Raw genomic sequence first — 16,371 nt, 5'->3', positions numbered from 1 at the left:
GGGTGGGCAGGCTGCAGAGGTTGGGGGGGGGGGGGGGGGGGTGTCTTGTGTCTTAATTATTCCAAATGGGCCCAGTGGGTGCCTTTAATTGCACATTGCCAATTAAATATTTAATATGCCAAAGCCTGGCCCTCTCTGGGGTGGGGGGGCTGGGGGGTGCTCGGCCCCTCTGGCACGGGGAGCAGACCCCCCCCCCCCCCCCCCGGTTTCACCCAGGGGGCCAACCTGCCCCATGCCATGGGTGCCCCCTGCACCAAAAGACCTGCACCCATGGGTGCCCCGATACACCGAGGTTCCCCCCCAAAGCCCCTGTGTGCCCCCCCCCCCCCCCCAAGCCCATGGATACCCCCAGTGTCGCTGGGGACCCCCCAGCCAAGGGCCCCCCCCGCCTACGGGTGCCCTTCTGCACCAGGAGCCCCCCCCAAGCCCACGGGTGCCCCCTCCACCCCGCGGGGGGAGCCGCTGTCCCCCCCCCCCCGCCCCAGCGGGGCGTGTCAATGGGGGCGGTGACCCCGCCCCTTTACTTAGGCCGCGCCCCCACGCTCCCCTGCTCGCGGTCCTCCGGAGGGTGTATCCGCTAGGGGGCGCCCCCCACCGGCTGCCGCTCTGCGCCGCGCTCGTTCGCTCCTCTGGCGTCATTTCCGGGCGGCGCTGAGGCGGGCGGCGCGGTGAGAGGAGGGTGCAGCCGGCCCGGGGGGAACCGGGGGGGGGGGGACGGGGGGGGACGGACACGAACGAACGTCCCTGGGCTCGTGTGCTGGGGGGGAGGGGGGGGAGGGTTCGGTGGAGCGGAGGCCGCTGGGGGGGGGGGGCGGGGGGAGGGCTGAGAGCTGGGATGGGGAAGCTGGGGGGGGGGGAGGGAGGCCCGGGACGGGGGGGGGCGGGGAGGAGGCGCGGGGGCTCGCTGGGCCGGCGGGAGTCTGCGGGGTCCAGGGCAGGCTGGGGGAAGGGAGCCCGGGATGGCCCCCATCCCAGGCGGCTTTGGGGTCCCCCGCACCCCGCGGACGACGGCTTTGGCTCTTGTTCCCCCCCCCCCCCAGTCCTTGAGCGGCAGCGCCATGTCGTCGGACTCCAGCAAGAAGAGGAAACCCAAAGTGATCCGCACGGATGGGGGCCTGCAGGAGGGCAAGCGGGGCAAGGCCGATGCCGACCAGGTAGGGCCCCTGGCTGCCCACCTGCGCAGGCAGAGCCCGCCTGCTGCGGCAGGGTGCCTGTGTCCTCCCGCCTTACCAGGGGCTGCTCTCGCGCCCGCTCTTTGCCGGCCGTACTCTCCCCTTCGGGAAGTTGTGGGACCGTTTCCCCCCCCGCCCCCAGAGCTGAGCCGGCTCCCAGCGCCTCTGAAACTCCCGGTCTGAACTTCCAAACCTGCTCCTGTCTCCTTCGGGAAACAGCGTTCAAGAAGTCGAACCTTTCTCTTGAGACATAGGGAGAGCGAGCACGAGGCTGAAGGGTCCCACGGGGGTTTGCGGGTGGCCTTAAAACACCCCCGCGAGCAGCAGGGTAACCTGGGTTCAGCCGAAGCGCAGACTGGGGTTGAAGCAGTAGTCGCCTTCCCCAGTTTATCCTCTGTAGTAATTCGGATATTCCCGGTGCAGGACAGATACCAGCTTAAACTTACAATAACTATCGAAGAGGCAACGTGAGCTCCCCAGGCGTTTTAATGCCTGGTGGTGTTTGTGTCCAGGATTGTTAACCGAGGCCTCTTCCCGTCTGTAAAGTCTCCTCGGGCGTGGGATTAACGGACAGAGCCAGGAATCGAGACCCAGCAGTTTGTTTCCCAGCGCCCTTTCCAGAGAAGGTGGAAGGAACGAGCCATAGAAAGTGCTTTCCGCCCTTGCAGGATGTCAGGTACTACAGCGAGGAGTGCGAGGTGGATCTCCGTGACCCCATCAAAGACTACGAACTCTACAGAGAGACCTGCCAGGAGCTTCAGAGACTGATGGCAGAAATCCAGGAGCTGAAGAGCCGAGGCATCAAGGACAACGTAAGGAGAAGCTTTGGTGCTTGATTTAATGTGTCCCGTTCTTTGACGTTTTCCCTTAATCTGAGAGGAACGGGAGCAGAAACCGTGACGTCTTCTGGGGAGAGTCAGGAAAGCGGAACAGCTTCCCTTAAATAAAGTAAAATACGATTTAGCTGAAGCGTTGGTCTTGACTGTATCAGAAATAGTGTGGCCAGCAGGAGTAGGGAAGTGATCGTGCCCCTGTACTCGGCACTGGTGAGGCCGCACCTCGAATACTGTGTTCAGTTTTGGGCCCCTCACTACAAGAAGGACGTCGAGGTGCTGGAGCGTGTCCAGAGAAGGGCAACGAGGCTGGTGAGGGGTCTGGAGAACAAGTCTGATGAGGAGCGGCTGAGGGAACTGGGGCCGTTTAGCCTGGAGAAAAGGAGGCTGAGGGGAGACCTCATCGCTCTCTACAACCACCTGAAAGGAGGTTGTAGCGAGGTGGGGTCGGTCTCTTCTCCCAGGTAACAAGCGATAGGACGAGAGGAAACGGCCTCAAGTTGTGCCAGGGGAGGTTTAGATTGGACGTGAGGAAAAATGTCTTTACTGAAAGAGTGGTGAAACATTGGAACAGGCTGCCCAGGGAAGTGGTGGAGTCCCCGTCCCTGGAGGTATTTAAAAGCCGTGTAGATGCGGCGCTTAGGGACATGGTTTAGTGGGCCTGGGGGTGTTGGGTCGACGGTTGGACTCGATGATCTTAGAGGTCTTTTCCAACCTCAATGATTCTATGATTCTATGACTGAGCGGACGTCGTGCAGACCGAGTTCTTCTAAAGTGTCTCCGGGCCTCCCACGGGTCGTGCTGATGGGTCGGGGGCTCCTGGGGGAGGAGTTGAGCCCCTGCTGACTGCAGCGGGGGCGGCCGGGCTCTCGCCGTCCCACAGAGGCCCGCCAGCCTCAGCCACGGCTGGGTAGGGCTCGCGCCGCGACCACCCGTGCTGTCCTCCGCACGGCAGGGCGGGCGCTTCAGGCTCAAACACCTCTGTTCCTACTGCCGAGAAAAGTCTCTAGAGTCAGCCTGGAAACCCCCCCCCCCCCATTTATTTCTAGCGGATGACCTGTGAGTCTGGCAGCGGGAGACTCCCTCAGAAAGCCCCGGTGACGTTAATTGTGGCTCCTTAGCGAAGCACGGAGCTCCCTTTGTGACAGGACTCGCAGGAGGTGCCTGCAGCAAAGGGGCTTTGTGGCGAGAGCTCTCTCCCCTGCTTCAAACACCTCTCTCCTGCCGCTCAGGCTTCGGAGATCGACGAGCGGCGGATTCAGAGCTGCGTCCATTTCATGACCCTGAAGAAGCTCAACCGGCTGGCTCACATTCGGCTGAAGAAAGGGAGGGATCAAACCCACGAGGTACAGAGGGGGCCGGGGGTGGGGGGGGTGGGGGTGACGAATACGGGTCAGGATTTAGTGGGATCAGAGATGGTGCCGTTTCTGCCTACGGCTGCGTAGGAGGAATTAAACACCAGCCAGGTCGCGGTTTTTGAATTAGAGGTTTGTCGGGAGACTCTACTGCGGTGCAGCGGAAGCTGTAGTTATAACGAGTGGTGAAGGGGCGGTATCTGCTCCTGGCTCAAATGTAACGGGGGAGTCGGAAAGCTCTGTCTCAAGAGTCTGCTGTGCTGCAGGCCTGAGAAATGCGTATACGGTTGGCCCCGAAGCTCCTTACCCGGTCTTCTCGGAGAGCTTTTCACAGATAGTGAACGGCGCTCGTTTTCATTGTGCCACTGAGGAAACTGAGGCAGGGGGACGGGAGGGGACTCGGCCCGTGCGCCCCAGCAGGTCTGCCCTCTTCTGTCCCTGAAACGTGCTGGAAGGGAGCAAAATCAGTTTGGTGTCACAATCGTTCGGTTTCCCAGCCCTTAAAAATGTCTTTTTTTCCCCCAGAAGAATTGTTGCATGCCCTAAAACCCACCGTCCCTAGCTCGTATGGCGGGGGGGGGGGGTGTTGGTGACTCTCTTGCGGGGCGTGTTTGCTGGGAGGAAGGTAACAGAGCTTCATCCCCTGCTCTGGCCGCGTCTGCGTTTCAGGCAAAGCAGAAGGTCGACGCGTATCACCTGCAGCTCCAGAACTTGCTCTACGAGGTGATGCACCTGCAGAAAGAGATCACCAAATGCCTGGAGTTCAAGTGAGTTTGGCCGGGGAGGAGAGGGACTGACGGCGTGTCCGAGGTGGGGTGGAGGCCTCGAACGTTTGGAATCTCTTGACACGTCGCCTCAGCCCGCTGTGGGAGGAGAGCGGGTGCCCCAGATGCCACCACGCGGGAGAGACGGGGTGTCCCAGAGCTCTTCTGCTGGGACACGGGGGAAGAGGCTCGCGTAGGGAGGAGGGAAGAAGGCATCTATTTTGATAGATGGGCAGCGGAGGAGAAAAGAGGTAAATGTCAAAGACGTGGCCACGCTGGTCTCCTCAAGGACTCTCTGGCCTCCGTATATCGGGAGTTTTCTTCCGAAAGCCGAGCGTTCCGTCGTGCCCGTCGCACAGGCAGCGCTCTGAGCTGCTGCCAGGAGGGCTGTGTTTAGACTGACGCCTTCAAACAGTGCTTTGGTTAACGGTGCAGGGAAGGTGTCTCCGTGAAAGGAGGGACCCTGTTCAGACCTTTCTCTCCTCTGCTGAGCTCTGCTGCGGTTCGGCTCGCTGATGCTGCGGTGTTTCACGTCGCAGAGCGAAGCTGGGGCACGGGGCGTTGGCACTGCCCGCTCTCCTGTGAGGCACGGTCGAGTTTGGCCCTGCTGGGGCATTTCCCACCCTTCCCCGATCTGATCCGTCCATCCTTGCAGGTCAAAACATGAGGAAATCGAACTGGTGAGCCTGGAGGAGTTTTACAAAGAGGCCCCCCCCGAAATCAGCCGGCCTGCCATCACCCTGTCTGAGCCCCACCAGCAGACCCTGGCCCGCCTGGACTGGGAGCTGGAGCAGCGCAAGAGGTGGGTCAGCGGCGTCTCGGTTCGGTGTCAGCCTGCCGCGCTCTCGACAGACCCCCGGCGTGAGCTGCGCAGCTACTGGGCGAAGCAAACGTGGGTGATTAAAGGTTTTAACGTCCTCTTGAAATGGTCGGCGTAGAACAAGTGACAGGTTTATTGCGTAACTGAGCCCTCGGTGTGGAGGGTCGCTCTTTGTGTAGAGCTGGGCTTGGTGGGATCCTTGTTTCGTCGATCGGGGAGTTTTCTTCCACCTGCCTGATGAAAGAGAGCCCCGGGGGATCCTGGGGAGCAGAGCAACCTCCAAACCAGCGCGAGAGGGGCCCCGAGCCAGCTGCAGCCACTGCGCAAGAGGGGCTGCCTGGCTGGGACCACACCTTGTGCTCTAGGTGATGACAGCAAAGGCATCTTGGCTCTCCTGATAAGCCCACGTGTCATCTCACCAAGGCAGCGAACATCGACGCTGGCTCTTGGGGATCAAGGGAAGAAAATGAATTTTATAGTTTGATGTTTCTCCGGCGTCTGCTTGGAGGCTCTTGCGGCAGGGAACGGGGACGCCGCCCGCCGTGGGGGTGATACTGAAGGGCGGGTGGTTACGCCCTTCCATCCGTAACCCGGTTCTGCAAGACGTGCCACGTAGGGCGAAGGGATCCCTGTTTTGTCTGCCGTGCTGCGGTACGAGGAGCAAAATTAAAGCCAGCCTGGCTTGGTGGCACGCCCCGGTGCTGCTGCCCTTCCCGCCTGCCTGTGCTCCTAACGCTTGCCACGGTGGGGAGCTGCCTGCGCGGCGCTCCTCTCGGCTGAGCTGCGACGGGCGCTGTTGTCCTGGTGCTGGCAGCCACCTCCTCGGCGCAGGCTCTAACCCCCGAGGTCCCTCAGCTGGTGCAGGCAGGCCAGGTGGCTGAGCTGCTCCGTCAACTCTTGCCCCGTCTGATAAGCAAACGTGACACGAGATTCCTGTGTTTTGATAACGGCCAGCGGCTTTTTCAGCCGGGCAGCAGCCGAGACCAGCCTTCTGGAAAGATGGGTCCGAACCTGCCGCACGAGCAGGGCGGCTCAGGAGAGCAGACTGGCGAGAGGTGCTGCAGGTGGGTGCTGCGTGGCTCTAACGCCTCAGGCTTCGCCTCTCCCAGACCCTTCACGGCAAACCCGGCTTCTTTTGCCTGCTGGAAGGCACCCGTTGGCGCTGCAGCCGAGATCCTCCCCGGATGGCTCTGCCTGCGGCACACGCTTGCAGAGGAGCGTTCAACCTGGAGATCTCTTGAGCATTCTCCTTAAAAATGAGTGTTCGGTGCAAACTCTGTAGAGGGCAAAGACGAGCTGAACTGAGCCCGTCCCGCGGTCGCGCGTTGAATTGCTGAGAAGCCTTGCAATTCCCAGTCCTCGCCCCACGGTATCTAGGGAACGCCGCTGTTCACCTCTCGCCACCGCTGTGGTGGGAAATAGCCTCTTGAGCTGCCTCAGGAGCAGATGCCGGTCGTGCTTTGGGCGCTTTCTGATGCTGTTGGGGTTGTTAGCGTCCATCCGTAACTGTCACGTTGTGGAGTGCTGGGTTTGTCTCGGACTCTATTCCAAAAGGTGCCTCTTGCGTGGTGTTAGAGAGATCTTTGCCGCTCTCACTAGCTCGGGGAGCTCAGTAGAGGTGTCTGAAAGCTGGACTTCAAAACTGCCTTGTGTCGGAGCCTGTTGGGGTGTGTTGACCCAACGCAAATACGGTTTTGCTTGGAAACAGAAGCATTTCAGTTTGGCAATGTCAGGTCTGTTGTTCCCCCTCAGAGAGGGGGGGGGGGGATCCTCTGCGCTGCGGGTGCTCTCGTCCGGTGGGGAGCAGGGTCCTGAGAGTGCCTGAGCCCCCCAGACCGCCGTCCCCCCTGCCATGGTGGTGGCTTGTCCTGGGCGGCACACCTCCATACCCAACTTTCCCTGCTGCTGCTTTCTGCTGGGCAAGAGGTTGCAGTCAACAGCGATAAGGAGATTTAACGTGTGGTCCCTAAACACGAGTGTATCCAGGGCTTGGAGGGTCGCGGTGAACTTGGGTTTTCCTGGGCTCTCTACCCAGTTACAGAGGAGCATTTGGTAGCGTTACTAAACCTCGACTTTCACGAGTTTAACTAAGGAGTTGATGTGACATGAAGTGACTCTGGTGATACCAAGTGGAAAAGCCTCTTCAGGAGCTCGGCGGGGTCGGCAGGGCTCCGTCGGCACGGCTGCTGGCAGCAGAGGCTGGCGTGGGAGCGGGTCCGCTGAGGGAAGATCTGCTTGCTGTCCCTTCTCGGAGCGCAGCCCAGGGCTGAGCTTCCACTTTCTCTCCCTGTTTGTTTTCCAGCTCCAATCGGTTCCTTTCTGCCTCCGCTTGCCCTTGGCGTTGAGAGCTCTTTGTCACCGTGTCTGAGCTCTCCTGGTTCCTGCAGTGACTTCTGTCAGGTCAGGAGAGCTGGGGCCCGTGACCGGGCAGGCCCCAGCAGGCTTTGTAGCTGTGACGTGTGGCGGTAACCGAATTCCCACCCCTAGGCTGGCGGAGAAGTACAGGGAGTGCCTGACCAGCAAGGAGAAGATCCTGAAGGAGATTGAGGTGAAGAAGGAGTATCTGAGCAGCCTCCAGCCTCGACTCAACAGCATCATGCAGGTACAACAGCATCTCTGCAGGAAGGGGAGAAGGCCTTCGGGGCCGAGCTGAGGTCGCGCCCCGAGGGCTGTGTTAGAGAGGTGCAGCGCCTGGGCTGATTCTGCTTTGGAGATGTTTCACTCCCAGCCAGCGTGGACGAGGGGTAGATCTGCCTCGTGCCGAGACTCCTCTGGAGTCTCCTTGTTTATGCGGCAATTCCTGCAGAACTGCGGATGGAGGAGTCGTTAAATGGGCCTTTCCCTGGAGAGCGACACGCAGCTCCAGCCCCTTGTGATTGCCTTGGGAGGGAAGAACAGGAGAAGGAACTGGGTTATTTTCAGATCCAAAAGTTTTCCAGCGAAGGAGAGCTGCCAGCCCTCCCCTGGGGCCTCGCCGTGCCCGTGGCTGTGTTTAACCCTGCACCACGGCTGCTGTGCTGGTTTCCAGTCTCCCACTTGCCAGCTTGGGGTGAAGGAGGGGGTGAGGAGGGCGAACTGTTCTGTTCCCAGTGATGAAGGTTAGCCCTCTTGTTCCCCCAGGCCTCCCTGCCTGTCCAGGAGTATCTCTTCATGCCTTTCGACCAGGCGCACAAACAGTACGAGACAGCCCGACACCTCCCGCCACCCCTCTACGTCCTCTTCGTTCAAGCCAGTGCCTACGGTCAGGCCTGCGGTGAGCACCGAGGGGGGAGCACAGTCCTCAGCGACACCGCGAGGGGCTGTCACCAGCCGGGGCTGGGGGGCAACGCTCCCCCCGCAGACCAGATTTCACTCCTGCTTGCAGAAAATGCTGCTTTGGGGACACTTTGGGGAGGTCCTTTTTGTCCCATCGGCTCTGCTGCCGGATTCTGCTGAGCCCAGAGCAGCGGGGTGGCCCCGGGGCCGGCGCAATGAGGCAGCAGCATTTGAAACCTTGTTTGCTCAGCTCCCTCGCTGGAAGAACTGCTTGGGAAGCTCGCTTCCCGCCTCTGCCCCCCCACACTTCTCAAGGTCGGCAGGGACGTCCCTGCAGCCTGCGAGCTGGCTCGATGCTGGACACGGCCTCCCAAGAGCTGTCACCCCGTGGGATGGGTGTTACGTTGTGCCACCCATGGGTGGCGGTGACTCCAGAGCAGGCGGTACCTCCGCCTGGCCTCGCAGAGGCCCTTCCCGCAGCTCACCTGAAAGCCTTCATCCCCTTAGGCTGCTTTGCCTTTCGAGGGGCTTTCTGAAGCCTCCCTAAGTCGGGAGGGATTTCCCAGCAGGGCTCAGGATCCCCCTAGGCTGCTCGCATCTCCTGTGCGGAGAGGGCTGTAGCATAGCCTGAGAACAGGTGGGATTGCAGCTCTCACGCTGCTCTGGGAGTGGGGCAGGCGGCAGAGGAGCGTGGAAGGACCACGCTGTGGCGCTTGGCCACACCAGGTCCCTGCTAAGGAGCACCTGCAGCCCTGATGACTCAGCTCCTCGCTCCCTGCTTGTGCCAGCCAGACCCCAACCCCTCTTGGCTCTTGATAAAGATTTGGCCTTTAGGGTTTCCAGGGACAGTCCCTCAAAACCCAGTGTTTCCCCTCCTCTGACCCCGTCCTACCCAGGAGATCCAGCCCTGCGGTGGCCCCACGGAGCCCTCTGGACAATTGCCTCTTCCCACTGACCCTTCGTTTGAGCTTCCTCGGCCACGGAGCTTTCCAGGGCAGGGCTGCTTCTAACTGCCTTCCCCATACAGAAGTGGGGTTCGTAGCTTAGTTTTCATGTCTCCTCTGTAGATAAGAAGCTCGTGGTGGCCATTGAAGGGAGCGTAGAGGAAGCCAAAGCCCTGTACAAGCCGCCTGAGGACTCGCAGGGTGAGTTGGGGTGGTGTTGCCGCAGGCAGGCTGCCTGATGCTCTGTGCTGCAGGCAGAGGAGTCGGGTGGAGAAGCAGGTGGGTTCTGGGGTGGATGCTGGAACGGCGCAGTGCCTGGCGTCTGCGCTGCTGGCCAAAGTCTCTGGCAGCTGATCCCCTCTGTCCCCAGCTCCTCCTTCCTGAGAGATGTTCGCAGCCCCTCGTCTGTTGGAGTGACCCCTGGTACGGGGGAGGTGTTCCTGTGTGTCCGCATCCTGCTAGGGCCCTGCTTTTCGGGGGGGACGGCAATGTCTGGGGGAGCTGTGGTCTTGGAGAAAGGGCTGGAAGTCCCGCTGGCTGTGGGAGAACTGCTGAGCCCCGGGCGGTCCCCACTTACACCCCTCTCTTTGCGCAGATGATGAAAGCGATTCTGACGCGGAGGAGGAGCAGACCACGGTAAGGGATAGCGCTGTCTCCTCCTGGGTCCTCTCCCAACACCGTATCGCGTGGGCAAATCGATCTGCGCTTGCTCACTGGGGAGGTGCTGGGGGAGCTGGGCCTGAGGGGGGCTGTGAACTGGTCCCTACGCGCTGCGAGAGTGTGTGTTAGGTGCACAGACATTAAATCCGGCCATTTCTTGGGAGGAGAGAGCTGCCATATCCAGTTTCTCTCCCGAATGCAGGAGAGCCAGGGTACAAATCTGCCCGGCTCACGTCCCACCACGCTTGCATCCCATCCGGCAGCGGCGGCTGCCTTGCAGCTCTCCGCCTGGATCTGTTCCACTTTGTATAAATAGCCTCGGGCTGGGGAGGCTGGCTGGAGGCTGGCGTCCGGCAGGGAGGGATGCGTGTCCGTCCCCTGCCGTCTGCCAAAAGCGTTGAGCTTGAACTCTGCACCGGGGGTTGTTCCGTGCTCCCTCGGGGCGGCGTCTAGGTTCTACAGGTTTTGTACCTTCTGGATGCTGGGGAGAGGCCGTAGGCGCTGGCTGCCCCCAGCGTGGAAGCCCACGGCAGGTCTGTGCCGCCGCTCCCCACCGCCCAGCAGCCGCGCCTGGTGTGTCGGGCTGTTGCTGCGGGGAAGGGTAAAGGGAAGGGCCTCAGCTTCTGCCCCTCGAGGCGGGGGAAGCTTTTGGGGCCAGCAGGTCCTTGGCCCCGTCTCACAGGGGTGGGGGTGCTCCTGGGAGCTGAAGGAACGACAGGAACCGGAGTTGCTTTGTCCTCACCCTGCAGCAGGGCAAGGGTTTCCTCCTCCCCTCCCTCCCCAGGGCTGCTCCGTGGCCACTGCACTGGGGGATTGGGGAACTAGACTAGAAGGAAGGAGCAGTGGGAGAGGAGGGGGGGGGCCGCGGGTGGCCGAGAAGCGGGAGGAGAAGGGTCTGACAGCTCTGTTTCGCCCTCCCCAGAAGCGGCGCAGGCCTACCCTGGGCGTGCAGCTGGACGACAAGCGCAAGGAGATGCTCAAGCGGCACCCCTTGTCCGTCACCGTCGACCTGAAGTGCAAAGGTAAGCGGGTACTGGTGGCCCTTGGCAGAGCGCGGACAAGAGTGTGTGACAGCGGGTCAGGGAGCAACCCGGCAACAGCTTGGGATCCTTGGGGAGAGCTCGGGGTGCGGAGAGCCTTTCCTGCCCTCAGCCCAGCTGCCCTGGCAGGGATGAGCGTGGCCTTCCGGGGGAGACTGAACAAGGTGGTTTGTCAGCTCTGTCTCCTGGAGCTCCTCTCGCCCACGCAGGCGGGGTGACCTTGCTCTGAAGCTTTCGCCCTCTACTTGGGAGCTTTCCTCTTTTATCTGGCAGATACAGCCTGGCAAATGCTGGTGGGACGGTGTTAGAGGTTACAGTGCGTCAGTTGCCAGTTACTCCCCATGTTGCCTCTCTGCCCCGTTTGCTGTTGAGGTCCTAGCAGAGGGGCATGTACATCCCCCTCTGCAGAATGCTCCGAGCTAGAGCAGACAGCAACGTTGCCCCTTCTCTGTTGGCGCAGATGAGAACGTGCTTCACCTGACCTTCTACTACCTGATGAACCTCAACGTCATGACGGTGAAAGCCAAGGTGACCACTGCCGTTGAGATGACGACCGCCATCAGTGCCGGGTAAGGAGAGCCCCGGGGGCACTGAGCCCAGAGCCCACCGGGCAGCGACCCCTCCGCTTGCCACGAACGCGCTGCCCTGGTGTCCTGCCCTGCTCTGTTCAGAGTGACCCGTTGGCAGGGCGATGTAGTGCCAAGAGCAGCATGTGGTGGCAACGTCCCTCTGCTGAGCCGTAGCTCCCGCGCCCGGTGGGCCAGGGGCACTCCATGCCCGGTTGCCTGCTCCCAGCGGGTGAGGTTTTGACCTCGGTCCCTCACCTTGCCTTACCTGCGGCACCTTAAGGGCCTTTGTGCAGAGCTGCAGTTTCGAAGTGCTGTCTTGGCTTGTCCTTTGGGGGGCAAAGGAGTCGCCAAAGAGCAGAGCTCCATCTCTGCCTCTGGGGAGGGCTTTCACCTTGTGTGTCCTCTGCCCTGCGGTATCTTCCCCCTTAGCTCCAGGGCCTTGCCAGGAGCCCTGCCAGGCTGCCGCAGCCCAGGCAGCAGCATCCTCTTCTCCCTCTGTCACGACAAGCCAGGGGCAGGGAGGTCGGGAACCTCCTAGGGGAGCGGTGCCAGACCTGCCAGGAGCTGGGGGAGAACCTCTCCTGCTTGTCGTATTCAATCACCTTCTTGCAGCCGAACCGCTTTCCTCCCGCCTGCAGCCTGTGCCTGGCAGCTCCCTTCACCTGCTTGCTCTGCAGGTCACCTTGTCTTGAGCGCCGGAGATGCGGCTGCCTCTCCCTGGGCTCCCCAAAGACCGCTGGAGCCTGATTTGTGTGAGGAATAGCTGAAATGGCAGCTGTGGGAGCCTGCCCAGGGAGCTCCGATAAGCTGCCAGCTCTCCGGTGGCTCTCCCGGGGCCAGGAGGAGGTGCCTGAGGAAGAGGGAGGCGGGAGAGGCTGGTCTGGGCTTACCTGGAAGCAGGTGCTGCCTCCCAGCCTGTCCCATATGAGGCCTCCCAATCCTCTTGGGGTTCTTTTTTCCCCATAGGTACACAAAACCCTCCGTGACAGCAGCTAGAGTCTCTCCGCAGGGTTCCCGTGCAGGGTGCTCCCTCCCTCGCAGCTGCCCTTGGCTGTTATTACCCCAAACCAGTGAGGCTGTGGCTTGAGCCAAACCCCAAATCCTACAGCCCTTTGAGCTTGGTCAGGCTTGTGAGTACAGTCAGACGTGAAGAATTTTATTTCATTAAGCAGAATTCCTCTGCTTAAGCTTGTTGGGTGGCAAACAGCCATCAGGCCGTGCCCTGCCTGTGCAGGCGATGTTTCCTCCGTACGCATCAGCAGGTTTTGGAGTTAATGTACTGGAGTGAGCAGCTTCCTGGGAAACCGGGGAGCTGGAGCCCTGTGATTTCTGTCTTCTTCACAGCCCGGGAGGAGACAGATCTCCTTTCGGAGTGGAATTAGGGGAAAGCCATTCTGGTCTCGAAACCCGGCTCGTGGAGCTCGTAATCCCCTTCTCTGGGCTCGGAGCCTGTTAGTGGCCGCCCCAGAGAGCCGTGGAGCCCAGGCTGCTGCTGATTAATCTCTTCCCTCCTCCTGCCAGTGACCTGCTCTCCCCAGACTCCCTCCTCAACTGCCTCTACCCGGGAGACCACGGGAGGAAAACGCCCAACCCGGCCAACCAGTTCCAGTTCGATAAAGTGGGGTGAGTGGGGCGCTGCCCCGCACAGCTGGGGGCAGCTTCGCCCAGGCGGTTGACACGAGTGCCCCGCTCCCGGCACGGCACGTCCCTCCCCAGCTTGACAGGGAGGGCTCGGTGGCCGGGAAGCCGGTGGCCTGCCAGTCGGCGTCGGGTGGGCTCACCGGGGCGTGGCTTGGGGTGCAGGCGAAAGAAGCACCTCCTCCCTCCGGCTGGCTCGCAGGCCGGGCGGTGAGGGGACGGGGCGGGGGGAGGGAATGCTTTGGGGTGGCGTAACCCTTCCTCCTCGTCCACCACAGCATCCTGACCTTGAGCGACTACGTGACAGAGCTGGGGCACCCCTACGTGTGGGTGCAGAAGCTGGGCGGCCTGCATTTCCCCAAGGATCAGCCTCAGGCACGTCACACCCCCTCCCCTCTCCACCAGAACGTCGAGCTGGGGTTTGGGGAGGTTTTGGGGACAGTTTGTCGTGTCCTGTCCCGTCCCCCCAGACCCCAGAGCTCCTGCTGGCACCAGCCACTCCCAAACCACGGTGCGCCATTGGCCGGGACAGGCTCAGCTGGGATGAATCTGTGCAGCGGGGCCACGCCAACGTATTTTATCTCCCGCGTGTGATAGTCTAAGCCCTGTTAGGGGCACTGAGCAGTGACTGGAGCGTGTTCCTGTCCCCGTGGCTGGGTGGGGTGGCTCCTGGGCCGTGGGGTTCCCCAGTGGGGGCCCGCAGGCTGGCGTGATGGTGATGGCCCCTCCTGCCCACAGCACATGGTCACTGCGGACAACTCGTTGAGCGCCAGCCACATGGAGCTGACTGTGAAGCTGCTGCGGACGAGGCTGCAGTCCCGCCTGGCTCTCCACAAGCAGTTTGCGTCGCTTGGTGGGTGCCTGGCTCCCCACCCTGTGCCTGGGGACGGGGGTGGGGTGGGGGGGGTGGGGGGGTGCGGTAGCAGGGTCCTCTTGCAGAGGAGGGCTGACTGATGTCACTTTTAATGGTGCTACAGGTCTGCAGTGCTGCCCCTCGGCATTCCCAGTCCTTCCCTCTGTCCTCGGTGGTAGCGGGGCTGCGAGGGCTGCCCTCTTTTGGTTGGGAGAGGAAGGCCGTGCCCCCTCTCGATGCCCAGCACCCCTTTGGGACTGGCCATCCCTGCGCTGGGAATCGATTCGGGCCGTGGTGGGAGGTGAACCGCCCACCCAGGCGCGTCGTGCGCCCATCGAGCAGGCCAGGCGTGCGCTGCCAAGGCTGCGAGCTCCAGTGGGATGGCAGCCGAGGCCTCCGCTGCTCCTCTCTGGGCACCTGAGGAAGGTGTCGGAAGCGTAACAACGTCCCCGGGTCCCGGTTTTGGAGCATCCCCACCCGCAGGACAGTGACAGAGCTCTGTCCCCAGCCCTCCCCTGCTCAAGTGGCCTTGTCCTTGGTTTCAGAGCACGGCGTCGTGCCGGTCTCCAGCGAGTGCCAGCATCTCTTCCCTACCAAGATCGTCTCGCGCCTGGTGAAGTGGGTTGCCATTCCCTATGAAGATTACGCGGTAGGTGCCGAGCGCGGGCCGTATCCCTTCCAGCTCCCACGCGGCGCTGGCAGCTGCTCACTCCTCTTGTCTCTCCTCACAGGAGCTGCCCTACACTAAAGACGTGATAGAGGCCGGCTTGGCTGAGGACACTCACCTCTACTACATGGCCCTGATAGAAAGAGGAACAGGTAGGCGCATTTCCTTCCCCTGGCAGGTGCTAATTCCCACACCGGCCACCCTCAGGGCAGCTTCTGGGGGCTCTTCGTGGGAAATCCCTCCGGTTGGAGGCCCCGTGGGGCTGCGGGTGACGTTTCTTCCCTGCCCTGCTCAGCCAAGCTCCAGGCCGCCGTGGTCCTGAACCCCGGTTACTCCACGCTGTCGCCCGTCTTCAGCCTGTGCCTGAACTGGAAAGGAGAGCGAACCAGCAGCAACGACGACAACATTCGGGTAACCCAGGGTGGTGGGAGAGGAGGCTGGAGAAATGCTGCCTTTTGGGGGGGTGTTCCCAGCGGTTCCGTGTCCGTAAGAAGCGAGCTGGTGGGCAGGCGGCTCGGGGCGGGCCCGCGAAACCTGCCGGATGCAGCCGTGGGTCCTGGGGAGGGCAGAGCAGAGACCCAAGCCTGCGCCGTACTGATCCCTCTGCCTCTGCCAGGCCATGGAGAGCGAGGTCAACGTGAACTACAAGGAGCTGTGGGGGCCCAAACCGGGCTACCAGCTCCTCACCAACCAGCTGCAGCGCCTGTGCATGGTGCTGGACGTCTACCTGGAGACGGAGCCCCACGACACCAGCGTGGAGGGGCCCAAGGAGTTTCCCCAGGAGAAGATGTGCCTGCGCCTCGTCAGGTGAGAGCCTGGCGTCACGGGGGACCCCGGGGCAGTGAGGAGCCGGGTGGGCGAGGGTGCTGACAGGGACCCCGGTGGCACTGCCGTCCCCTGGAGCACAGGCTTTTGCCTGACCTGGTGCCAGCCTTGAAGCCTCTCCCTTTAGCTGCCTGTGGGGATCACAGCTGGGCAGTACCCCGGGACCAGGCCCTTTCTGTGGGTGCCGTGGGCTTCCTGCCCCCCGCGGGTCAGCCTCTCCCTCTTTTTCCTCTTCCAGGGGGCCCATGCGCCTGAAGCCCTTCAAGTTCAACTACCCTCAGGGGTTCTTCAGCCATCGCTGAGCCCCCCCCCCCCGGGCCGTTGCTCTGGGATGGGCCTGGTCCCGTCTGCAGGGTGGAGCAACCCCGTCCCACCAATTTCAGTTTCTTTTCCAAGGTTTTGGGTTTCGTTGGAAGGTTTTGTAGCCAGAGGGATTAAACGCTGAACTGAAGGAAAAGCGTGTGCGTGCCCCGTGTGTGCGGAGGGCTGGGACAGGGCGGGGGGGGGGACGGGACGGGACCCGTGGGGGTTGCAGCGAGCCCTGTCCCGTGTCTCTGGGCTCTGGCAGGCGTCTTGCTGCTGGCACGTCCCCTCGCCTGGGGCGCCGCCTGCCTCCTGCCCTCCCTCCCCACCGCAGGGCCTCGGGACCGCGGAATTGAGATGGCTAAAAATAGCCCCTTTCCAGAGCCCGCACTGCAGCCCCAGCCTGTCCTTGCCTGCGCTGGCTGCCAGCCAGCTGACTCGGCACAAACCCCCCCGCAATGGGGCGGGGGGGGGGGCTTCGCCGCATCCCTGGGCTGGGGGTGGGGGAGTAAAGGGGTGTCCTGTGAGAGGAGGGGGGGGGTCGAGGCTTGGGGTGGGAATCCCAGCACCCCGGCTTGCCCTGCTTGGTGGCAGGGAGTTGGGATGTGCCCCCCTCTCCAGCGCCTCGCAGCTCCCTGCTGTGGGTCCTGTCCCACAGCCCGGGTGGCAAGAG

General features: G+C 62.2%; 1 protein-coding gene across 1 annotated transcript; it reads left to right on the top strand.

The window, feature by feature from the left end:
- Positions 1 to 652: 652 nt before the first annotated feature.
- On the top strand, positions 653 to 15,852 carry THOC5 (THO complex subunit 5). Its single transcript, XM_076352911.1, has 20 exons — positions 653 to 668; positions 1,041 to 1,154; positions 1,841 to 1,984; positions 3,238 to 3,351; positions 4,030 to 4,127; positions 4,780 to 4,926; positions 7,432 to 7,546; positions 8,065 to 8,197; positions 9,267 to 9,344; positions 9,739 to 9,779; positions 10,726 to 10,825; positions 11,304 to 11,412; positions 12,934 to 13,035; positions 13,329 to 13,425; positions 13,789 to 13,903; positions 14,449 to 14,552; positions 14,635 to 14,722; positions 14,866 to 14,981; positions 15,187 to 15,377; positions 15,634 to 15,852. The coding sequence occupies exons 2-20, from the start codon at positions 1,059 to 1,061 to the stop codon at positions 15,695 to 15,697; spliced, it is 2,052 nt and encodes a 683-aa protein (XP_076209026.1). The 5' UTR covers positions 653 to 668; positions 1,041 to 1,058; the 3' UTR covers positions 15,698 to 15,852.
- Positions 15,853 to 16,371: the final 519 nt, after the last annotated feature.

The sequence above is a fragment of the Aptenodytes patagonicus genome, chromosome 15 (genome assembly GCF_965638725.1).
Source record: "Aptenodytes patagonicus chromosome 15, bAptPat1.pri.cur, whole genome shotgun sequence".
NCBI classification, from domain to species: domain Eukaryota; kingdom Metazoa; phylum Chordata; class Aves; order Sphenisciformes; family Spheniscidae; genus Aptenodytes; species Aptenodytes patagonicus.
The sequence above is the reverse complement of the archived record's forward strand: the minus strand, read 5'-3'. Positions and strand labels throughout refer to the sequence as shown.